The sequence below is a fragment of the Lithobates pipiens genome, unplaced genomic scaffold (genome assembly GCF_037356315.1).
Source record: "Lithobates pipiens isolate NorthernLeopardFrog02 unplaced genomic scaffold, aLitPip1_a1.2 Scaffold_23, whole genome shotgun sequence".
NCBI classification, from domain to species: Eukaryota; Metazoa; Chordata; class Amphibia; order Anura; family Ranidae; genus Lithobates; species Lithobates pipiens.
Window position 1 is genome coordinate 335,590,653 of NW_027507785.1, and position 24,886 is coordinate 335,615,538.

General features: G+C 50.0%; 1 protein-coding gene across 1 annotated transcript in view; it reads right to left on the minus strand.

The window, feature by feature from the left end:
- Positions 1 to 8,092: 8,092 nt before the first annotated feature.
- PRDX1 (peroxiredoxin 1) overlaps positions 8,093 to 24,886 on the minus strand; it is a 19,571-nt gene continuing 2,777 nt past the window's right edge. The window contains exons 2-6 of the mRNA XM_077450794.1: positions 23,144 to 23,260; positions 21,309 to 21,462; positions 15,281 to 15,400; positions 14,965 to 15,095; positions 8,093 to 8,534 (exon numbers count right to left, since the gene is read on the minus strand). Of these exons, the coding sequence (XP_077306920.1) occupies positions 8,449 to 8,534; positions 14,965 to 15,095; positions 15,281 to 15,400; positions 21,309 to 21,462; positions 23,144 to 23,249 (597 nt within the window). The 5' untranslated portion in view covers positions 23,250 to 23,260 and the 3' untranslated portion in view covers positions 8,093 to 8,448. The remainder of the gene's footprint in view (positions 8,535 to 14,964; positions 15,096 to 15,280; positions 15,401 to 21,308; positions 21,463 to 23,143; positions 23,261 to 24,886) is intronic.

Consider the following 24,886-nt stretch of genomic DNA (forward strand, 5'->3'; position numbering starts at 1 on the left):
CAACCCCAGCTCCGCCCAGCCCTTCCACCTTCTTCTCGCAACCCCAGCTCCGCTCAGCCCTTCCACCTTCTTTTTTGCAAACCCCAGCTCCGCCCAGCCCTTCCACCTTCTTCTCGCAACCCCAGCTCCGCTCAGCCCTTCCACCTTCTTTTTTGCAAACCCCAGCTCCGCCCAGCCCTTCCACCTTCTTCTCGCAACCCCAGCTCCGCTCAGCCCTTCCACCTTCTTCTCGCAACCCCAACTCCGCTCAGCACTTCCACCTTCTTCTCGCAACCCCAACTCCACCCTTCCACCCCATCACAACCCCAGCTCGGCCCAGCTCTTCCACCCTATCACAACCCCAGCTCCGCCCAGCCCTTCCACCTTCTTCTCGCAACCCCATCTCCGCCCAGCCCTTCCACCTTCTCGCAACCCCAGCTCCACTCGGCCCTTCCACCTTCTTCTCGCAACCCCAGCTCCGCCCGGCCCTTCCACCTTCTTCTCGCAACCCCAGCTCCACTCGGCCCTTCCACCTTCTTCTCGCAACCCCAGCTCCACCCTTCCACCCCATCACAACCCCAGCTCGGCCCAGCTCTTCCACCCTATCACAACCCCAGCTCCGCCCAGCCCTTCCACCTTCTTCTCGCAACCCCAGCTCCGCCCAGCCCTTCCACCTTCTTCTCGCAACCCCAGCTCCGCCCAGCCCTTCCACCTTCTTCTCGCAACCCCAGCTCCACCCAGCCCTTCCACCTTCTTCTCGCAACCCCAGCTCCGCCCAGCCCTTCCACCTTCTTCTCGCAACCCCAGCTCCGCCCAGCCCTTCCACCTTCTTCTCGCAACCCCAGCTCCGCCCAGCCCTTCCACCTTCTTCTCGCAACCCCAGCTCCGCCCAGCCCTTCCACCTTCTTCTCGCAACCCCAGCTCCGCCCAGCCCTTCCACCTTCTTCTCGCAACCCCAGCTCCGCTCAGCCCTTCCACCTTCTTTTTTGCAAACCCCAGCTCCGCCCAGCCCTTCCACCTTCTTCTCGCAACCCCAACTCCGCTCAGCACTTCCACCTTCTTCTCGCAACCCCAGCTCCGCTCAGCCCTTCCACCTTCTTTTTTGCAAACCCCAGCTCCGCCCAGCCCTTCCACCTTCTTCTCGCAAACCCAACTCCGCTCAGCCCTTCCACCTTCTTCTCGCAACCCCAACTCCGCTCAGCACTTCCACCTTCTTCTCGCAACCCCAACTCCACCCTTCCACCCCATCACAACCCCAGCTCGGCCCAGCTCTTCCACCCTATCACAACCCCAGCTCCGCCCAGCCCTTCCACCTTCTTCTCGCAACCCCATCTCCGCCCAGCCCTTCCACCTTCTCGCAACCCCAGCTCCACTCGGCCCTTCCACCTTCTTCTCGCAACCCCAGCTCCGCCCGGCCCTTCCACCTTCTTCTCGCAACCCCAGCTCCACTCGGCCCTTCCACCTTCTTCTCGCAACCCCAGCTCCACCCTTCCACCCCATCACAACCCCAGCTCGGCCCAGCTCTTCCACCCTATCACAACCCCAGCTCCGCCCAGCCCTTCCACCTTCTTCTCGCAACCCCAGCTCCGCCCAGCCCTTCCACCTTCTTCTCGCAACCCCAGCTCCGCCCAGCCCTTCCACCTTCTTCTCGCAACCCCAGCTCCACCCAGCCCTTCCACCTTCTTCTCGCAACCCCAGCTCCGCCCAGCCCTTCCACCTTCTTCTCGCAACCCCAGCTCCGCCCAGCCCTTCCACCTTCTTCTCGCAACCCCAGCTCCGCTCGGCCCTTCCACCTTCTTCTCGCAACCCCAGCTCCACTCGGCCCTTCCACCTTCTTCTCGCAACCCCAGCTCCACCCTTCCACCCCATCACAACCCCAGCTCGGCCCAGCTCTTCCACCCTATCACAACCCCAGCTCCGCCCAGCCCTTCCACCTTCTTCTCGCAACCCCAGCTCCGCCCAGCCCTTCCATTTTCTTCTCGCAACCCCAGCTCCGCCCAGCCCTTCCACCTTCTTCTCGCAACCCCAGCTCCACCCAGCCCTTCCACCTTCTTCTCGCAACCCCAGCTCCGCCCAGCCCTTCCACCTTCTTCTCGCAACCCCAGCTCCGCCCAGCCCTTCCACCTTCTTCTCGCAACCCCAGCTCCGCCCAGCCCTTCCACCTTCTTCTCGCAACCCCAGCTCCGCCCAGCCCTTCCACCTTCTTCTCGCAACCCCAGCTCCGCCCAGCCCTTCCACCTTCTTCTCGCAACCCCAGCTCCGCTCAGCCCTTCCACCTTCTTTTTTGCAAACCCCAGCTCCGCCCAGCCCTTCCACCTTCTTCTCGCAACCCCAACTCCGCTCAGCACTTCCACCTTCTTCTCGCAACCCCAGCTCCGCTCAGCCCTTCCACCTTCTTTTTTGCAAACCCCAGCTCCGCCCAGCCCTTCCACCTTCTTCTCGCAAACCCAACTCCGCTCAGCCCTTCCACCTTATTCTCGCAACCCCAACTCCGCTCAGCACTTCCACCTTCTTCTCGCAACCCCAACTCCACCCTTCCACCCCATCACAACCCCAGCTCGGCCCAGCTCTTCCACCCTATCACAACCCCAGCTCCGCCCAGCCCTTCCACCTTCTTCTCGCAACCCCAGCTCCGCTCAGCCCTTCCACCTTCTTTTTTGCAAACCCCAGCTCCGCCCAGCCCTTCCACCTTCTTCTCGCAACCCCAGCTCCGCTCAGCCCTTCCACCTTCTTTTTTGCAAACCCCAGCTCCGCCCAGCCCTTCCACCTTCTTCTCGCAACCCCAGCTCCGCTCAGCCCTTCCACCTTCTTCTCGCAACCCCAACTCCGCTCAGCACTTCCACCTTCTTCTCGCAACCCCAACTCCACCCTTCCACCCCATCACAACCCCAGCTCGGCCCAGCTCTTCCACCCTATCACAACCCCAGCTCCGCCCAGCCCTTCCACCTTCTTCTCGCAACCCCATCTCCGCCCAGCCCTTCCACCTTCTCGCAACCCCAGCTCCACTCGGCCCTTCCACCTTCTTCTCGCAACCCCAGCTCCGCCCGGCCCTTCCACCTTCTTCTCGCAACCCCAGCTCCACTCGGCCCTTCCACCTTCTTCTCGCAACCCCAGCTCCACCCTTCCACCCCATCACAACCCCAGCTCGGCCCAGCTCTTCCACCCTATCACAACCCCAGCTCCGCCCAGCCCTTCCACCTTCTTCTCGCAACCCCAGCTCCGCCCAGCCCTTCCACCTTCTTCTCGCAACCCCAGCTCCGCCCAGCCCTTCCACCTTCTTCTCGCAACCCCAGCTCCGCCCAGCCCTTCCACCTTCTTCTCGCAACCCCAGCTCCGCCCAGCCCTTCCACCTTCTTCTCGCAACCCCAGCTCCGCCCAGCCCTTCCACCTTCTTCTCGCAACCCCAGCTCCGCCCAGCCCTTCCACCTTCTTCTCGCAACCCCAGCTCCGCCCAGCCCTTCCACCTTCTTCTCGCAACCCCAGCTCCGCTCAGCCCTTCCACCTTCTTTTTTGCAAACCCCAGCTCCGCCCAGCCCTTCCACCTTCTTCTCGCAACCCCAACTCCGCTCAGCACTTCCACCTTCTTCTCGCAACCCCAGCTCCGCTCAGCCCTTCCACCTTCTTTTTTGCAAACCCCAGCTCCGCCCAGCCCTTCCACCTTCTTCTCGCAAACCCAACTCCGCTCAGCCCTTCCACCTTCTTCTCGCAACCCCAACTCCGCTCAGCACTTCCACCTTCTTCTCGCAACCCCAACTCCACCCTTCCACCCCATCACAACCCCAGCTCGGCCCAGCTCTTCCACCCTATCACAACCCCAGCTCCGCCCAGCCCTTCCACCTTCTTCTCGCAACCCCAGCTCCGCCCAGCCCTTCCACCTTCTTCTCGCAACCCCAGCTCCGCCCAGCCCTTCCACCTTCTTCTCGCAACCCCAGCTCCGCTCAGCCCTTCCACCTTCTTTTTTGCAAACCCCAGCTCCGCCCAGCCCTTCCACCTTCTTCTCGCAACCACAGCTCCGCTCAGCCCTTCCACCTTCTTCTCGTAACCCCAGCTCCACCCTTCCACCCCATCACAACCCCAGCTCCGCCCGGCCCTTCCACCTTCTTCTCGCAACCCCAGCTCCGCTCGGCCCTTCCACCTTCTTCTCGCAAACCCCAGCTCTGCCCGGCCCTTCCACCTTTTTCTCGCAACCCCAGCTCCGCCCGGCTCTTCCACCTTCTTCTCGCAACCCCAGCTCCGCTCAGCCCTTTCACCTTCTTCTCGCAACCCCAGCTCCACCCTTCCACCCCATCACAACCCCAGCTCCGCTCGGCCCTTCCACCTTCTTCTCGTAACCCCAGCTCCGCTCGGCCCTTCCACCTTCTTTTTTGCAAACCCCAGCTCCGCCCAGCCCTTCCACCTTTTTCTCGCAACCCCAGCTCCGCCCGGCTCTTCCACCTTCTTCTCGCAACCCCAGCTCCGCTCAGCCCTTTCACCTTCTTCTCGCAACCCCAGCTCCACCCTTCCACCCCATCACAACCCCAGCTCCGCTCGGCCCTTCCACCTTCTTCTCGCAACCCCAGCTCCGCTCGGCCCTTCCACCTTCTTTTTTGCAAACCCCAGCTCCGCCCAGCCCTTCCACCTTCTTCTCGCAACCCCAGCTCCGCTCAGCCCTTCCACCTTCTTCTCGCAACCCCAGCTCCACCCTTCCACCCCATCACAACCCCAGCTCCGCTCGGCCCTTCCACCTTCTTCTCGCAACCCCAGCTCCGCTCAGCCCTTCCACCTTCTTCTCGCAACCCCAACTCCACCCTTCCACCCCATCACAACCCCAGCTCTGCCCGGCCCTTCCACCTTCTTCTCGCAACCCCAGCTCCGCCCAGCCCTTCCACATTCTTCTCGCAACCCCAGCTCCGCTCAGCTCTTCCACCTTCTTCTCGCAACCCCAGCTCCGCCCGGCCCTTCCTTCTTCTCGCAACCCCAGCTCCACCCTTCCACCCCATCACAACCCCAGCTCGGCCCAGCTCTTCCACCCTATCACAACCCCAGCTCCGCCCAGCCCTTCCACCTTCTTCTCGCAACCCCAGCTCCGCTCAGCCCTTCCACCTTCTTCTCGCAAACCCAGCTCCACCCTTCCACCCCATTACAACCCCAGCTCTGCCCGGCCCTTCCACCTTCTTCTCGCAACCCCAGCTCCGCCCGGCCCTTCCAGCTTCTTCTCGCAACCCCAGCTCCGCCCAGCCCTTCCAGCTTCTTCTCGCAACCCCAGCTCCGCCCGGCCCTTCCACCTTCTTCTCGCAACCCCAGCTCCACCCGGCCCTTCCACCTTCTTCTCACAACCCCAGCCCTTCCACCCCGTCGCAACCCCAGCTGCGCCCGGCCCTTCCACCTTCTCGCAACCCCAGCTGCGCCCGGCCCTTCCACCTTCTTCCCACAACCCCAGCTCCGCCTGGCCCTTCCACCTTCTCGCAACCCCAGCTCCGCCCAGCCCTTCCACCCCAGCTCCGCCCGGCCCTTCCACCTTTTTCTCGCAACCCCAGCTCCGCCCAGCCCTTCAACTTTCTTCTCGCAACCCCAGCTCCGCCCGGCCCTCACACAGGCTGCCGAAGCCTCAGGAAACACCAATCACAAGAGGTGACTTTGGCCCTCGTAGTGTGATCCAACAGTTAGTTTATTGCCAAAACATGTTTGACTGCTGTGTAAAAAAAAAAAAAAAAGCCAACATGTTTCAGCCATCAGGCCTTAGTCATAGTCTGATGGCAGAAACATGTTGGAGGTTTTACAGCCGTTCTACATGTTGTGGCACAAAAGTATAACAGTTGTTGGATGCCATTCCAAGTGCCCACTTCTTGTGACGGGTAATTATCCATCATCCCACCAATCATACCATACATGGGGGGCAGCTGCCAATAGTCAGAGTGGTATTAAACCCAACACCAAAATTCATCATATATATATTGCAGCTTACCAATCATTGGCTGTATTTGTTTACAAGTAAATCTGCTACAGTGTGTTCAGCAAATTTTATTATTCTACCCCAAAATATGCAGACTATGACCTTTGACCCCAACCCTGGCAATCCTTGATCTGGTCATTTTTGTCCTTATTTTTATATACACATTTTATTTTCTCTTCTTTTGACAGCTTTATCTCCTGCAAGGAGAGTAAGATACAATGTATTATATAACGTGTACAACCTATCTTCCCAACCATTCAGAAGAGGAAGTAAATGCAGGGGCGGGCTTCATAGCGACTGATCACTGTGATAGCCAATCAGAGGCCATCAACAGCAATTGGGACCTGGGACTCATGATTCTGGGTCACCCAACTGTTCACGAGAGCCCAGTCTCGTTGTGGTGCGCTCCCAGCACAAAGATTATATGAGTGATTTTTTTATAAAATATATATATATATATATATATATATGTGTGTGTGTGTGTGTGTGTGTGTCTACGATGGGTGGGAAGGGGGAACATTCCTTCCATTAACCACTTTGCCACCCGCCATATAGCAGAATGACAGCGGTAAAGTGGTTTCGAAATCCTGAACAGATATTGGAAATTGGGGCGCGCATCGCAGCGAACGTTGTTGTGGGGCGTCGGTCTGACACCCCGCAACTACGATCTTGGTAAGGAGTCTCCATTGGAGACTCCTTACCCAGTCATCAGCCGTGTCCAATCACGGCTGATCAATGTAAATAGGAAGAGCTGTTGATCGGCTTTTCCTCACCTCGTGTCGGTCAGATGCCAGTAGAGGAGAGCTGACAGGGAGGGTCTGTGCTGATTGATCATCAGCGCAGCCCCCCCCCCCCCCCCCAAGGATGCCCACACTGGACCACCAGGGATGCCCAGCACCAGGTATGCCACCCTAGACCAGGGATGCCAATCAGTGCCCACAATGATTGGCATGCATTATTGTTTGGCACTGATAGGCGGCATTGTATTGTACTAATGGATGCCAATCAGTGCCCATCTGTGCCGGAGAAAATGTACTTATTTACAAAGTTTTAAAACTGAAACATCTACTTCTGTCCACTCAGGAAAGGGGGGAGACTAGATCCAGAGCTGTGCCTGGCTGCATCTATTCCTCGTCAAACAGGGACAAGAGGCATTGGCTGCTCCCGCTGTCAGTTGCAGTTAAGTGGGGGGCAGGGCAATGTCCCGCTGTGCAAGTCTATGGAGCGCAGCTCCAAAACACAGCTCAGGAGCGAGCACACACTGTGCTTCCATAGCAAATGGCCTACTATGGGACACTCGCATGAAGAGGAGGACCTAGGTCCTTTTCATGCGTGTCCCATAGAAAGCTGGTGAGGGATCCAAGAGGCGGATTGGGGCCACTATGCAAAAGCCATTACATAAAGGCGAGTATAACTGTGTGTAATATATATATATATATATATATACACACACACACACACACACACACACACACACACATACATACCATACATACACACACACATATATATTTGACACTAAAAAGTGTCAGTAACCCCTCGCCTACCAGGCACTTCCACCCACCCCCTTCCCCCCCCTTCTTGCCCAGGACAATTTTCAGCACCACCACGCTTTTTCACAGAGCTTTTTGGTGGCATTTAATCACCCCTGGAGGTTTGATGTTCTGCTAAACAAAACGACCAAAAAACCCCACAGATTTGTTTTGGTTATATTTTTTTATTTTTTTAATAAAAGTAAGTAATTTTTCTTGATTGATGAGTCTGCTGGCACAGGATTGCCAGTTACCAGCTTTCCTCACACTGACAGCGCTGAGGAAAGGAAATTCCCATAACAATCATTTGTTTACATGGTATGAGCTGTGATTGGACACAGCTGATCACATGGTAAAGGAACGCTGTGATTGGCCCTTTACTCTAAACAGCTGGGGGGTTGGGTTAGGGAGGACGTCATCAATAAACACCCTCCCACGACTGCTGGAGCCGTCGTTTGGCGATAGTGTGAGCTGTAAGGGAGGTGAAGGATTTTCACTTTTGCATTTTTCAAGTAATGGTGGAAACCTTTATTTTTTTTGAAACCTTATTGCGTGGGGCAACAAGCCAAAAAAACAACCCCCCCCCCCCACTACCTGTTGAGCTGAATCAACCCCCCCCCCCCAAAAAAAATATCACAACGCACACACCTCATTTGCTTTGATCTTTATTGTATACCGTTCATGAGATTAAGAATCCAACCATTTTCTTGCTGACATTTTTAAATTGGAGATTCTGAGGATCTCACGTCAAAACTACAATCGGCTTTTACAAAAATATACAAAAATCATAAAAGACAAAAATAGGGAATGTTACAGCACAGACACCCCTCCCCTCCCCCCATCTACACTGCCGAGATATTCTGTAACATTTTACTAAAAATACTTTATTTTCTATACAAAGGAGGTGGCCAGGCCCAGCTATGGGGGAGGGGGCAGCACTTCGTATACAGAGAGGGGGGGGGGGGGCCCCGTCAGCCCGGCTACGAGGGGCAGCACTTCCTGACATCACTTTTGCTTGGAGAAGAATTCTTTGCTTTGTGCGACGTCGGGTTTGATGGTGTCACTTCCGGGCTTCCATCCCGCCGGGCAGACTGGAAAAGCAAGGGGGAAATTATTTTTTTTTATTTATAAATTATATACAGTTCCATTTTAGATATTCAAACTATTCATAGGCTAAAGCTGGCCATACATTATACAATTTCCTTTCGATTTACCTGCAACTGTGGAGTGCAAAAGCCTGCCGGACTGCATACAAATTGAGAGGGTTTAGGGTCATATTATATGGGGTTTTGGTAAACCTAAAAGAAAAGTGTATATTTTTGGCCGGCTTAACCAAAAATCTTAAAATTACTGAAGAAAATTAGCATTAAATTATAGAAAAAATATAAAAAAAAAAAAAAAAAAAAAAAAAAAAAAAAAAAAACACACACAGCACTTCAAAGCTACTGTGCAAAGTTCCAAGTACCATAAGTTTGTATCAAAACATGTTATTGGTCGATACAAAATCTCATCCAGGTGAAGGATATGCAGGAGGATGTAAAGCATCTGCGCAGCAAGGTGTGCGTGCATCGGGGACAACGCACAGATGCATTTGTCAATGGATGACTGAATGATCGCGCGGGATATAGAGATTTACAGCCAGCAGCATTTTGTTTTATATGGAAGTGCGCCGATTTGAAAATAAATTGTTTAGACCACATTACACCATGAGGAGTCCATTCTACCCATTTTAACTGAGGATCCCTCCATCCCAGCGGAGACGGTGAGCCGATCATCTTGTCACCATAAGGGGAACATTTCTGGATTTTCCATCCGAGGATCAGAGATCCCAATAAGTGCTGAGTGATCGTCCCGAGTAAGGAAGATCATTGGCGATCTGGTAAGCCCCTCCCCCATCCTATTTATAGTGAAGGTTTTACAACAGTGAATGTCTGAGCACTGCGCCGTCAGGATCGATCGATCCAGTGTGGGACACCGGCATGCATGAATTGCTTGCCCAGGAGCACTTCAGTGATCAATTTAGGAATATAATATATGTTTGCACTTTTGCATAAGGACAATTTTGGATTGAATAATATTTTGATTGGATTTTCTGTTCACTTCAAGAAGGTTTTGCACACGGCAATTTTATGTAGCGCTGCACTTTTAGGACACGCAGTACATATGAAACTACTGAGAATCTGGGGACATCTGCGTAAAAGGGGCAAGGCCAAAACACAATATTGGATAGCGGTGATCATCGGATCCTCAGACAGCAGACAAGATCACCGCATGGGCTCAAAAAAACACTTCCGCAAATCATGGTCTGAATACAACTCGCCGTGCCATCTGAATATACACAACGTAAATCTCCACCATGGAAAGAAGAAGCCATATCTGAACATGATCCAGAAACAGTCTTTTCCAAATCGCATTATAAATGGTCTGTTGCAAAGAGTAAGTGCCCGTTCACACTACCGCGACTTGTCAGGCGACTTAGTCGCCTGACAAGTCGCGCTCCGTTCTGTACTATGGAACCGTTCTAATAGGAGCGACTCAAGTCACTCCGACTTAGAAAAAGGTTCCTGTAGTATTTTTGGGGCGACTTCAGGTGACTTGCATTGACTGCTATACAGTAGTCGTTTTGCAAGTCGCTGCTGAAGTCGCGTGCAGATCGCGTCTGAGTCGTGCTGCAAGTCGTGTCGCCCCTGTGTGAACGGGCACTAAAACTGTTCTGTGGTCAGACCAAATTGAAATTTGACTTTTTTTGCAACCATGAGTGACGCATCCTTTGGACTAAGGGGGGTGGGGGGGGGGGGGGTGTTGGGCAGCTTGCACATCTGAAAAGGCACCATCAATGCTGAAAAAGCTCTGCAGGTGTTAGAGCCACATATCCTTCCATCCAGATGACATCTTTTAGGGGAGGCCTTCCATATTGCATCAGGACAATTCTAAACTGCATGTTGCATCTATGATCCCAGCATGGGTTCCTAGCAGGAGAGTCTAGAGGCTTAACTGGTTGGCCTGCAGTCCAGACCTTTCACCTACTGAATTTTTCTTCTTTTCAAGATGCCCCAAAAATTATGACAAAAACCCAGGACTGTTAAGCAGTCAGAAAACTATATCATGCAATGGGACAACATTTCTCTCCCAAAAAAACTCATCTCCTCACCTGACATTTACAGAGTGCTGGTAAAAAGGGGGGGGGGGGGGGCAGCGCTACACTGTACTGAACATGGCCTCACCCCAACTTTTGAGATATGTTGCTGCCATCAATTTCACAATGACCCAATTCCCCCCCCCCTTATATGGTCCACTTTCTCAGTTTAAAAAATTGATATTGCTTTCCATTGTGAAAATCTGTGTGTGTGTGTGTTATATATATATATATATAGACACTTTTTGGAATTGGTGCTGTAAAAAGCCAGCGACATTCATTCCAATTTCAATGAAAAGACAGATCTGTCATGCAGAAAAGGTAAGAGTGTCCCTCACATTTACCTCCACTTCAGATCCATAGATTTAGGGGTTCAGATCGGGTGCCCATGAGGAGGACCTCAGAATTCAGACAAGGACTTAGACCGGCACCCACCTCGGGCAATTTTCGCCATTTCAGGGTGCAGCAAAATATCGGACATTCTATACGGGTAGATTGTATGGCCCGGAAATCTAAACTTTGTTGCCATTCATGATTTTTTTGATTAGACAGACACATTTCTTCCACCTGGAAGAGTATTTTTCTGTTACATTGTTTCTTCATCTCCGACCTCCAGACTCTGCCAGTGTGTGATCTCCACATTGTGCCAATAAACTTCTCCCTTGTTAATGATTACAGATTTGAACTTTTTGAGCCCCGTTTTATTGGGCCATTCACAGCTTGTTATCCAATAGAAGGGGATGATCAATACACCATCAATGTAAGACATTTGAATCTTAAAGTGGTGTGACCCCAAGAAAATATATACATTTTATTTTTTTATTTTTTAAAGTCAGCAGCTACAAATACTGCAGCTGCTGACTTAATTGGACACTTACCTGTCCCGGGGTCCAGAGATGTGGGGGAACGAAGCCCCCCTCATTCTCCGCTCGCGGCGCCGTCATTCTTACTGTGGGCACCCGGCTGTGGCCTCACAGCCAGGCACTCACTACGCATGCACGAGCGGCGCCATGATACGCTGCACAGTCATCTGGGACACGTGACAAGTCCCAGGTGACTGTGCGGCGCGAGGGGAAGTGATGTCACCAGCCTGGGCATTGAAGAAGGCAGACTACGAGGGACCCCCTAGCAACAGGTATTTAGAGGCGAGTAATAAAATAAATAAAAAAAAATTCAGATTATTTTTTTTTTTAGAATTTTAAACTATTTTTTGGTGGCAACACCACTTTAAAGGGGCAGTCTGCGCTGAAATTTAGGTGGAGCCCGATGGGCCACATTATCCATGGACACTTAATACATCGTACAGATGCCAATGGATACAACTCTCTACAAAGATTCCAGATTCTATGAGATCTGGGAGTGAATACCCACCATGGTGCACCCCCCCCCCCTCCTTTCTGTGTTGCGGCTCCTCTCCTTATTTTTAAGCATTTAACAAATTCGGCAAGGATGGAAGCCGCCAGCTGTTGCTAAACGACAAGCACCGTCATGGCTCTGGGATTTCTGCTTGAGGCGGTCGAGAGTCTCCATGGATTATGGGACTTGTAATGGCCTAAACCTTCCCTTCCAATGTATGGACGAAGACCGGGAAGATGACGGAAAGGAGGATAGATCTCTGGACCGCAGAACACCTCCATCTTATGTTAAGACTATGAGAGGAGGGTTCCTGTAGTCCTGTTCTAGGAAGGCAATGCAGCTCCTCCATAGCTACAATACAGGAGCATTGTCACTGTAGGACTGGCAGGATCCCCAGATGATAATGAAACCCCCACCGCATGAGAAGACCAGCAAGCTGCAACATAACATTTTTTTGGTCGGTGAAGAAGCACTATAAGGCTGCAGAGGGGGGGATCTGCCACCTCTCTGGTTTATTCTCCTGAACACAACGGTGCCCATAAAGTGCCCCTTGTAGAGCGGGCAGTGGCTGGAGGAAGGAGATTTTGGATTGGGCAGAAGACTCCATATTGCTCGGAGTGGATTGGTTCATTGATAAATTAATCTTAAAGTCACCCTCTGATTGGAGGTCACCGTTACCGCCTTAGTTTGGCTCTCTTGTGTTTTTGTGGCCGCTGCGCCACACACAGGGCAATCTGGAAAAGAAATCCGAGAGATTATGGAGACTCGGCATTGCAGCATCTCGGCGAGTCATGGCAGGTCCGTGCAGCTTTTACTGCGCAACCTGCAACACACCCAGCCAGGTGCTGGCACTGCGCCCATTCCACCGCCATGGACGCCAGCAGGAACAGTCCCAACAGCCCTTCCCCACTCATCAGTCTGGGCTGAAAGTCACCCTGCAGGTTCTTTTACAGGAAACTCTTCGTTTTAATCAGCTAAATACATTCCAAGTGCCATCAAATCTACTGTGTGCAAAAGTCCAAGACTTCACTTTCTTTACAAAGCAGCCACAGCCTGAATAGAGAAGCCCGGCACTTGCCAGCCTGCAGCAAAGAAGGACCCTGGCTTTCTGCTCTGCTTTAAGAGATCCAACTTAGCAGGAGGTGTACAGAAGACCACCGCTTCCAAACATGCCTACAGGGGAGGGACAGGATGTCTACCTTCCATTGTGGTGCACCTGGAATATGTTTAGCCAATAAAAAATATAAACCCACAAACATTATATTGTCATATTACACCCAAAAACGCAAATTGTATGTGATAGACCAACACAAAGTGTCACATAATTGTGGAAGTGGAAGGAAAACCATACAAATAAATATGTGAAAAGTGAGCGCGTGTGTGTGGGAGGGGGAACATTTGTATGGCGCCCCCTTTACTGTGATACATACACGCACCCCCCCCCCACCTAAAATCTAGAGGAGCCAATTGCCTTCAGAAGTCACCCAATTAGTAAATAGAGTCCACCTGTGTGTCATTTAATCTCAGTATAAATACAGCTGTTCTGTGAAGCCCTCAGATGTTTGTTAGAGAACCTTAGTGAACAAACAGCATCATGAAGGCCAAGGAACACACCAGGCAGGTCAGGGATGAAGTTGTGGAGAAGTATAAAGCAGGGTTTGGTTATAATAAAATCTCCCAAGCTTTGACCATCTCACGGAGCTCTGTTCAATCCATCATCGGAAAATGGAAAGAGTATGGGCACAACTGCAAACCTACCAAGACATGGCCGTCCACCTAAACTGACCGTGCCGGGCAAGGAGAGCATTCATCAGAGAAGAGCCAAGAGGTCCATGGTAACTCTGGAGGAGCTGCAGAGATCCACAGCTCAGGGGGGAGAATCTGTCCACAGGACAACTATTAGTCGTCTCTCCACAAATCTGCCCTTTATGGAAGAGTGACAAGAAGAAAGACATTGGAGAAAGAAAGTCATAAGAAGTCCTGTTTGTAGTTTGTGAGAAGCCATGTGGGGGAGGGGGCAGCAAACATGTGGAAGAAGGTGATCTGGTCAGAGGAGACCAAAATTCTACTTTATGGCCTAAAAGCAAAACGCTATGTGGGGGGAAAACTAACACCGCCCATCCCCCGAACACCCCATCCCCACCGTGAGACATGGTGGTGGCAGCATCATGTGGTGGGGATGGTTTTCTTCAGCAGGGACAGGGAAGCTGGTCAGAGTTGATGGGAAGATGGATGGAGACAAATACAGGACAATCTTAGAAGAAAACCTGTTAGAGTCGGCAGAAGACTTGAGACCGGGGCGGAGGTTCCCCTTCCAGCAGGACAACGACCCGAAACATCCAGCCAGAGCTACAATGGAATGGTTTACATCAAAGCATATCCATGTGTTAGAATGGCCCAGTCACAGTCCAGACCTAAATCCCATTGAGAATCTGTGGCAAGACTTGAAAATTGCTGATCACAGACGCTCTCCATCCAATCTGACAGAGCTTGAGATATTTTACAAAGAAGAAGAATGGGCAGAAATGTCCTCTAGATGGGCAAAGCTGGTAGAGACACCCCCAAAAAGACTTGTAGAGAAAGGGGGTTCTACAAAGTATTGACTCCGGGGGGCGCCATACAAATGCCCCTCCCCCACACCTCACATATTTATTTGTATCATTTATAATTTTCCTTCCACTTCACAATTATGTGACACTTTGTGTTGGTCCATCACATAAAATCCCAATACATTGATGGTTTTGGCTGTAACATGACATGTGGAATGCATGTATGAATACCTTGTCAAGGCCCTGTATATGAATACTAGTCAGTTTATGAAGTTTTGGGCAGCCAATGAGGAGAAAAGTTGGCTGCTGCAGAGGGGTAGATTGCTAGATGGTTAGGAGGTATGATTTTGCACCCAGGGCAGCAGCCCCTGTGGCCCCAGCCATGTATGAGGACACACTGCACTACTGTTAGTTACACCCAATGCAGTCTGTTCTAAAAAACAACTTACAACCTGCCGATACAATGATCTGACAACTCACCTTCTCCGTACTTGTCTGTGTGTTGGAAAGCTTGCACCAGCCGCAGAGTTTCATCTACAGAGCGGCCGACGGGTAGGTCATTAATGGTGATCTGACGGAGGATCCCCTTCTCATCTATGATGAAGAGTCCCCTGCAGAGGAGAGAACAGAGGGTCACATTCTCATTTATTATCAGTGCCGGGCAAACGGAAGAGTTCTGGGTGCAGGACTACAGTTCCCAGCATGCCGTGCTAAAGAGGCACAATTTACCAAAGTGAAGCGCACCGCTTGGCCTGCGGCAAGAATCAGAGGACTTTAACGAGAAACATGCGCTTACCGGAATGAGATTCCTTCATCATTGAGGACACCGAAATCTTTGGAGATTGTCCGGCACATGTCCGAGACCAGGGGGATCTTCATGGGGCCCAAACCGCCATCCTTCCTGGATTGGTTGGTCCTGCAGGAGAAAAATTCCAGCGTTACCAGATGTATGACAGCAATATCACCATTCCATGGAAAACACGAGACCCGCGGGCTGGAACGTGACACCTCCGGCTCTTACCCTCCGCTGTCACTTGTAAACACAGAAGGCTTCTGATGTTTACAAGGACAGCGTTACCTTGGGCGGCTCACAGCTCTAACAGATCAGTCAGGTACTCCTCAACCGTGCACACAACGCACCCCCAAACCCTGCACTCTGTTAGGCCTAAGCCTGTACATATTGCACTCCTGAACTCTGTACATAGCACCGGGGCTGCTGTTAAAAACCACTGGGACCCACATAGCCAATGTGACAGGAGCCCCCCCCCCCCCCAAAAAAAAAAAAAAAAGTTTACAATGCTTCAGCTATGAATGAACACAATGAGCGATTGTTACAGATCACCTGTTGATCATTCAGGAAAGGGGCTGTTAAAAAGGGACATCCTGCAGGATCTTATTGTGTGCTTGTAACTGCCAGTGGAAATAAGAGGGAAACTAGCAGATGGGGGCATGGACAGAGAACATATGGTGCACAGGAAGGCAGTTACTGAAACCCCCCCCCCATGCACCTCCTTTTTCTAAGGAACCCTGTATCCCTAATAGGGGCTCAGTGAGACCAAGAAATCCAGTCTGATCTGTACTAATCGGACTCGCTGTACAGATCAGACTGGATTTCTTGGTCACCCTGTGTCCCTATTAGGGATACAGGGTGACTGGAACAAGGTTTTCCCCAACCTCCCCAAGGGATTCTGGCTTCCATGGGCCCCTCCTCCGCCTAAAGTGACTCCTTCACAAATCCCCTCTATGGCTCTCTGCAGCAGGAGGGAGAGAGGAAGAAGCCAGCTTTCAGCTGCTGCAGAGCCATATGGGGGGGAATTAGTCCCAACAATTGCCCACCCCCACCTATCCACCTTCCTGCCCACATCCAATTCACCCAGCTGTCTGGGCCCCTTATTGGAGGGTTGGTGGTGCCCCATTATCCACAGCCCAACACATCCCTAAACTCTGCACTTTGTACACAAACAGCCCTTTGAGGGCAACCACACTGCTGATGCGGCCCGAGATGTAATGGAGGCGACACCCCTGTACTATTCTGCCCAATCACAAGGCGAGGAAATTAATAAAATCTCTTCATCCACAGAGGAAGTAGAATTTGGTTCAGGAAATGCCACGTTGAGCGATGCACAAGGCTGAGAGTAATTCCACGATGTGAACATTTCCAGAGACTTCCACAGGCACTAAAATTCCTTAATCATTAAACTCCCAACTGATCTTGCAGGTAAACACATTCCTGGTGCATTCCAAGGGATCAAAGTCTAAGGGCCGCTACAGATGTAGGGAGCATCAATGCACATGTGTAAACTCATTATGTCACCTTAGGTGAGTGCGAGTTGCATTAAGGCAGCCCACTAAAGTCAATGGCCTTCCAACCACCAAAACAGGAGTTGTGGGCCCCTGAGACACGTCGTCTCTGATCTGTTCCAAGAAAATACAAACATTTTACTGGACTTAAGTGTGGCCCTCTTATCTTTTATAGGCTGTTCTGATTGCATTGGGACACCCAGTATATCCATGTCAGAGAGTGGCCTCCAGAATCCGATTCTGATCCATTGTTCACCTATTGGTGGCTCCAATAACCCGTTCCTTGTTGGGCCTCATTTAGATGGGCGTACTTCAAGTGGTTGTGAAGGCTCAAGGTTTTGTTACCTTCATGTATTCTATGCATGAAGATAAAAAAAACACCTCGTGTGCAGCAGCCCCCCGCCAATACTTACCCGAGCCCCGTATCGATCCAGCGATGTGCACACAAGCCTTAGCTCCCCCTTCCCATTGGCTCTTGCTGCTGTCAGACAGTGAGGAGAAGGGGCAGGGCCAAGCCATGGCTGTCTGAATGGACATGTGGCGCAGCGGCTTGGGATGAGCCTGCTTGGGGGCACCAGTAAGTGGTTTGCTCTGGGGGCACTTGGCAGGAGCCTGGAAGGGGACCCAAAAAGAGGGAGGATCCTAATCACTCCTCCCCCGTTTACGCTGACAGATCCTCGTTCTGCCCGTCTCTGGAGTGATTGCAGGTGGCTGGACCCGCTGGTTGGCTCCACCACAAATCACCTTGTACAATGACTAATAGTCGCAGCGGAGCCAACTTGGCGTAGTACAACTGCCGCGAGTGGTCTAACTAGTTCAATTTCCTTTAATATGGACTTTGTGTACACCCATGTTCAGGCCATTTTTTCCTCTGGGTGGGAAGCTCAGGTATCCCATGCATCTGCAGGCAGTCCTATTCAGGGCAATTGGCTACATGGACCCAGCCATAGCTCCTAGATTGGCATCCATTGGGGGGGGGGGGGGGGGGCAGGTCCACAAACTCACCATCTGCATTGGGGACATGGACCTGCACCTTACACATATGTCAGATTTGGAGCAGCGGTAGCACAGGCGCTGCATCCCAATGGACATGAATAAGACTTCCTGCACACAGACGCATGGACTGCCCGTGTATCACATGCAGGGAAAAATACAGACCTCACATGTGGCTCACAGCAAAAGTTAGAAAAGCTATAAACTATAAGAAGAGCTTTTAAAAAAAATATTAAAATGAAGGATCACTAGTGTCATTTAAATGTTACAAAGAATTTAACAGAATATGTAAAAAGGAAATAAAGGATGCAAAAAATTCAAAACGAACGACAGATTGCAAAAGATAGCAAGTAGGACAAACCCCAAAAAATTCTTCAAATATATTAATAGTAAAAAGGTCAAGTCTGAGCATAAAAAATAATCTACAAAATAATCTGGAGTGGGTGACTGGGGACAAAGAAGGCTAATTTATTAAATACTTTCTTCAGTTCTGTGTACACAAAAAAAGCATGGGGGAGCTCATGTCCATAATGGGGGTGATAGTGACACAGCCCCAAATGATCCACAATGGCTCAAAAGTGATCTGGTTCAGAAATATTTAGACAGAATAAAGGTGGATAAAGCACCTGGACCTGATGGCATCCACCCACAGATCCTAAAAGAATTGAGCTCTGTAATTGCAGAGCCATTGTATCTAATTTTTTAGGGACTCAATGATGGGAATAGTCCCACTGGATTGGCGCAGGGCGAACGTGGTGCCTATATTTAAAAAGGGATCAAAGTCTTTACCAAGTAACTATAGACCTGTTAGATTAACTTCTATAGCTGGGAAGATACTGGAGGGATTAATAAAAGACCACATAGACGAGTTCTTGCTGAACAAAAACACTTTAAGCAACAGACAACATGGATTCATGAAAGACAGAAGTTGTCAGACAAATCTGATTTCCATTTATGAGGAGGTAAGTAAAACCTTGTACAGAGGGGTGGACGTGGTATACTTGGACAGAGGGGTGGCGGTGGACATGGTATACTTGGACAGAGGGGTGGCTGTGGACATGGTATACTTGGACAGAGGGGTGGCTGTGGACGTGGTATACTTGGACAGAGGGGTGGCTGTGGACGTGGTATACTTGGACAGAGGGGTGGCTGTGGACGTGGTATACTTGGACAGAGGGGTGGCTGTGGACGTGGTATACTTGGACAGAGGGGTGGCTGTGGACGTGGTATACTTGGACAGAGGGGTGGCTGTGGACGTGGTATACTTGGACAGAGGGGTGGCTGTGGACGTGGTATACTTGGACAGAGGGGTGGCTGTGGACGTGGTATACTTGGACAGAGGGGTGGCTGTGGACGTGGTATACTTGGACAGAGGGGTGGCTGTGGACGTGGTATACTTGGACAGAGGGGTGGCTGTGGACGTGGTATACTTGGACAGAGGGGTGGCTGTGGACGTGGTATACTTGGATTTTGCAAAAGTGTTGGATACAGTTCCCCACACACGGCTCATGTGGAAGGTAAAGTCTACAGGTTTGGAAACATCAGTTTGTAAATGGATAGAAAACTGTCTAAAAGAGAATTCAGAGAGTCGTGATGAATGATTCTTACTCTGAATGGTGTGAGGTTATCAGTGGTGTACCCCAAGGTTCAGTGCTGGGACCCTTACTTTTTAATATCTTTATAAAGGATATTGGGTCTGGGATCAAAAGTAACATTTCAGTCTTTGCAGATGACACCGACCTATGCAGTGGAATAACCTCCTTACAGGACGTCACCAATTTACAAGCCGACCTCAATGCTCTAATTGGGTGACTATGTGGCAGATGAGGTTTAATGTTGATAAATGTAAAGTTCTGCACTTGAGGGCTAAGAATATGCATCATACATACTGGGGGGATCCATAGTGGAGAAGGATCTGGGGGGATTCATAGTGGAGAAGGATCTGGGGGGGATTCATAGATCATAAGCTCAATAATAACATGCAATGCCAAGCTGCGGTTCCCAAAGCGAGGAAAGTCCTTTCCTGTATAAGAGAGGTCTGGACTCCAGAGAGAGAGATATCATCTGTACAAATCATTAGTAAGACCTCATCTGGAATATGCCGTTCAGTTTTGGGCACCAGTTCTCAAAAAGGATATCGGGGAACTGGAGAAAGTGCAGAGAAGGGCAACCAAACTGATAAGAGGCATGGAGGAGCTCAGCTATGAGGAAAGATTAGAGGAACTGAATTTATTCTCTCTTAAGAGGAGAATAAGGGGGGATATGATCAACATGTTCAAATATATTAGGGGTCCATATAGTGAACTTGGTGTTGAGTTGTTCTCTGTACGGTCAACCCAGAGGACAAGGGGGCACTCTTTACGTCTAGAGGAAAAGAGATTTCATCTTCAAGTACGGAAAGGTTTCTTCACAGTTAGAGCTGTAAAAATGTGGAAGACTCCCTGCAGAGGTGGTTCTGGCCGGCTCAGTAGATTGCTTTAAGAAAGACCTGGATACTTTCCTGATGGTACATAATATAACTGGGTACTAACATAGGTAAAGTTGATCCGGGGAAAATCCGATTGCCTCTTGGGGGGGGGGGGGGGATCAGGAAGGAATTTTTTTCCCCTGCTGTAGCAAATTGGATCATGGCTCTGCTGGGGTTTATTTTCGCCTTCCTCTGGATCAATTGTGGGCATAAAATTGGGTATTTGGATTGTACGATTATTTTTTTATTTTATTTATTTGTTTTTAAGGTTGAACTGGATGGACTTGTGTCTTTTTTTCAACCTGACTAACTATGTAACTATGTAACAGACCTCACATGGAGGAACACTGAAGTACGCCCGTGTGAACAAGACATTAAGAACGCTTCACAGACCGTCTAATTAAAGTGCCATGAGGGTGCAAAACAAAGGCAGGCAGCCTGTGGAGCATTGCTCGGGAAAGTGGAAGGATGGCACAATAGTAGGGTATTGGTTGGTGAAGGTGATCTGGTTATTAGACAAACGTCTTCAATGCCCCAGCAGATAGCCGGGTTTTTGGTTTAAAAATAACTGAAGTGCCATACCACCGGTCAATAGTCAAGATTTTATTGGCGGCCAATGAGATCCATGAAGACGATCACGCCGATTAGTCCCGTCATTCATTCCCGATTCATTGTTTGGGGGTCTAAAAAAAAAAATCTTGCAATAGCAAATTTTGTCCTTTTGACCCTTATTGGAATAAAATTATTATGTAGACTTAATCGGTGGTGCGGCACTTCAGGTTTCTGGTCTCCTTGGCATGGTGTGGTCTGATCTCATTTATAAAGTTTTGGAACCATCCTGGAATTGGCAGATCAGGACCTAAAAACGGGTTCTCTTTATTCTGCAAAGATTTCTTTATCAGAAATGGTGTGGAATTAATTGCATGCATCAGACGACATCCAAGGAATGCGCCATTCACACAGCTTGCCACCATTTGGCCGCGTACGATCAACAACCCCAATCACAGAACATTTCCACCACAAGTCCTCCATCGTCTCCTGTCCAGATACAGATCAGACATACCAGGCCAGGTGGCAGAAATGAGAATCCACAGAGGCTGCGATGACTTCTGTGTTCAACTTCTTGAATTCCTCCGCCCTGTCACTGAAGGCGATGATCTCCGTGGGGCAGACAAAGGTGAAATCCAGGGGATAGAAGAAGAAAACAACGTACTTTCCTGCAGAGGAAATAAACCCAAACTGTTAGACTAAACAAAAAAAGGCAAGTGGAAAAAAAAAAATTGACACTTTTAAGTGCAGTGTGTAACATACATGCATTAACATTGTATTCATTTTCAATGGCACACCGGGGCATGCCACCTCTGACAGGCATGCAGTGCAATATAATGCACAGTAACCCGTTGTCAGGGCTGGGCTCAGCACTTCCTTCTCTGAGCTGGCTGCTCAGCTGTCAGCTAACTGCCAGCTCCTATCTCTCCACGGTTACTCAGCTGTTGATATCCTGCTCATCAGTCCTGCCTACTTAAGCCGTTCAGTCCAAGATGATCTCTGCCTTAGCCTCTGTGATGTTGACCAAGGAGATCTCCTGCGTTCCTGTTCAAAACTGGCTTTGCTGACATCCCTTCTGGCTCCAGATCCTGCTTGCTGTTCCACTATGTTGATCCCTGACTTCTCGCTTGGCTGACTATCCATTCTGGTTACTGAACTTAGGCTGTGTTTTGACCAAGTTTGCGCTTTTTCCTTTTATTATTAAACAAGTGCGATTTAACTGGACTTCTGTCTCAGCCTGATTTCATGGCTTGACCCCCTTTTGCTCCAATATCTTGCACTGGCAGTCCTTTAAAGCAGCCCATTTTGTTTTCGGAAGACCTTCGACCTCTTTAGGTACTTTTATATACAGTGCCCCACCCCCCCCCCCCTTCCAGCTACAGCTGAAAAAGACACTACTTTACTACCTCTTCAGCGGAGCCCAGCCATGAACTTTAATTTCTCACCCAGGCAGGAATGATTTCACCCTTTATCCCGAAGTCTCCTGGGATACCCACCCCGGGCTGATATGCGGCACACTGGTCCCAGTGCAAAAACCCAGGAGACACCCATCTGCCTGACAGTCAGTACAGAAGATGGTGGCACAGGGAACCCGCATGCAGTGGCAGAGCAGGGGTCAGAGGGAGGAATAGCTTATCGCTGGATTCAGCGGGAGGATGAGGGGCCACCCTCCATAGGGTCAGTGGGAGAAATAGTGACCCATTTCTAGGGGTCCATGGGAGGAATGATGCCTCACCGTTTGTCAGGATTGCCTTCCATCAATGGGAGGAACGGTGCCCCGAGGGCCAGTTAAAGGCAAACAGCCACAGCCCGCTCATAGGATGTGGTTTGGAGAGCAATTCTGTGCCGCAGCACAACAGACCTCCGGTGAACGGGCGCCCCTCGCCCATTACAGAATCTTGTTCAAATCATAAATGGAGTCTACAGTATGGAAAGTATCTATATAGTAAAGAATGCAAAGAGCACCTGTTACCAGAACATGGACCAGATGTACTGCGGACCCAGCCGGGTCACTCAGATATTAAAAATCTCAAAATGGGATATCTGGTCTTTTATTTTCCAAATAAGACTGATTTTTTTTTTGAAGTATATAAAATTTATTATGGCATGGTTGGGTTAATCACAACAAAAAACCCCGCACACTCCATTGGATCTGTGTTGATTATAACATTGTAGTCTTTTGCCTTCTAAAGTTAAACTACTTTTTATAAACATAAATATTTTGTAATAGTATGACAGACACTCAACAGTAAACAAAGAAAAAAATATATAAATAATTTGTGTACTCAATATTTTTCAGAGATCCCTTATAAGATCCCTTAAATCTGGGCCATGGCAGACGTCACCCACCTCTGTAGTCTGAGAGTTTCAGATCTTTGAACTGCCCATCGGGCATCACAGCCTTGGCGGTGAAGTCGGGAACGAGCTTTCCGATATGTGCGTTTCCAGCAGACATGGTGCGTCAGTCTAGAAGAATTAAAAGAAAGATGAGAGTCTGAGAAAGACATTAGATTTGTCACCTGGTGTGCTGCCAACAGATAATACTATATGGAACTTTGTTTAAAAAAAGAGGCACATGTATGGAAGTGGCAAAAAAAAAAAAAAAAAAAAAAAAAAAAAAAAAAAAAAAACACAGAACATTGAATAAGTAGCAAATATGTCAGCAAAATTGCTACAAGCTTACATCAGCTTACATCAGCTACAGAGGAACGCAGCAGTAATGTTTAGAGGTCAGCGATGACACGTCGGGCCCGGTACAAGCTCTGGGAGACAAGTGCTCCTTCTCTGTCAGTGTTCCGCCTCCAGGCAAGTGACTCGATCTGCACCATGTACAAAGATCACATTGTTCCCAAGAAACTTTTTTTTTACTACTCGGCACCACGAGAGTCTAAAATTGAAGCTGAACTCCGAGCAGCACAGAAATAGACAAAGACGCGGCTCCCAAGTGACGACACGGCGAGAAATTCAACATCAAGAGGCGCCTAAAATCAAACTACTAATGTAGGACAGCCGCACTGAGATTCCAGAATGGTTCCATGGAAGGATCTAAAGGGGGGGGGGGGGTACTTCTGGTGGAGCAGAGGACCCCCCCCCCCCCCAATCACTGCCATTCTAATCAATCCAGTAATCAATTATTCGTAATTACAGTCCAATGTCTGCATACCAATATTATATCAACACTGCACTACCCGGAGGTCACATCACCTGCAGTACAATCGGTGTAACCAACACTCCACACCTCCCATCATGTCCTCCAGAGATAAGTCCCCCCCATCTGTCCCCCCACCTCTATGACCAGGTAGGTGCTCCTCCCCCTCCCCAGAACCCTGGTGTGTGATGTGTGGCCCTCAGCACTCTGTAGAGGGAACACGGATTAGAGGAAACAAACACCAAAAGAAAGTTCTGTGCAAAAAATAAAAGGTCATATGAGTACAGTGTTGCATGACCGCGTAATTGTCATTCAAAGTGTGACAGCGCTGAAAGCTGAAGACTTGGGCAGGAGGGGGGGGGGGGGGGGGGGGAGGGGAAAGGGCCCGGTATTGAAAGGCTCAAGGAAGGTTTTTTTCAGAATTTATTTTTTATTTTGCTGAAACAAGAAAATCCATTTATAAACGTGATGATGCGGCACCGAGTCTTTTCTGCGGAGGACGCAGATCCTGCGACTCGCACATCACTGATTAACCTGAACCCGGAGTCCCTCCCCTCTCTCACCTCTATACATCGCAACTGCCTCCCTGGATTCCAAAGGGCAGCAGCCCTGACCCCGGACAATACAAATATATAAGATGTGAGAAGGTAGAGCATGGGGCAAGGGGGGGGGCGAAAGAACATGGAAGACTCATCTACCATAGAGGAATGCAGGGGAGACATGCAAAAGAGAACCCTGGAGTTTAAATCGGTTTGTGATGTCTTCCCACAACCCCCCCCCCCCCCTGGATTTTATGTGATGGACCAACACAAAGTGTCACATAATTGTGAAGTGGAAGGAAAATGATACAAATAAATATGTGAAAAGTGTGGGGGGAGGGGCATTTGTATGGCACCCCCTTTACTCCGATACCCCCAACTAAAGTCTAGAGGAACCAATTGCCT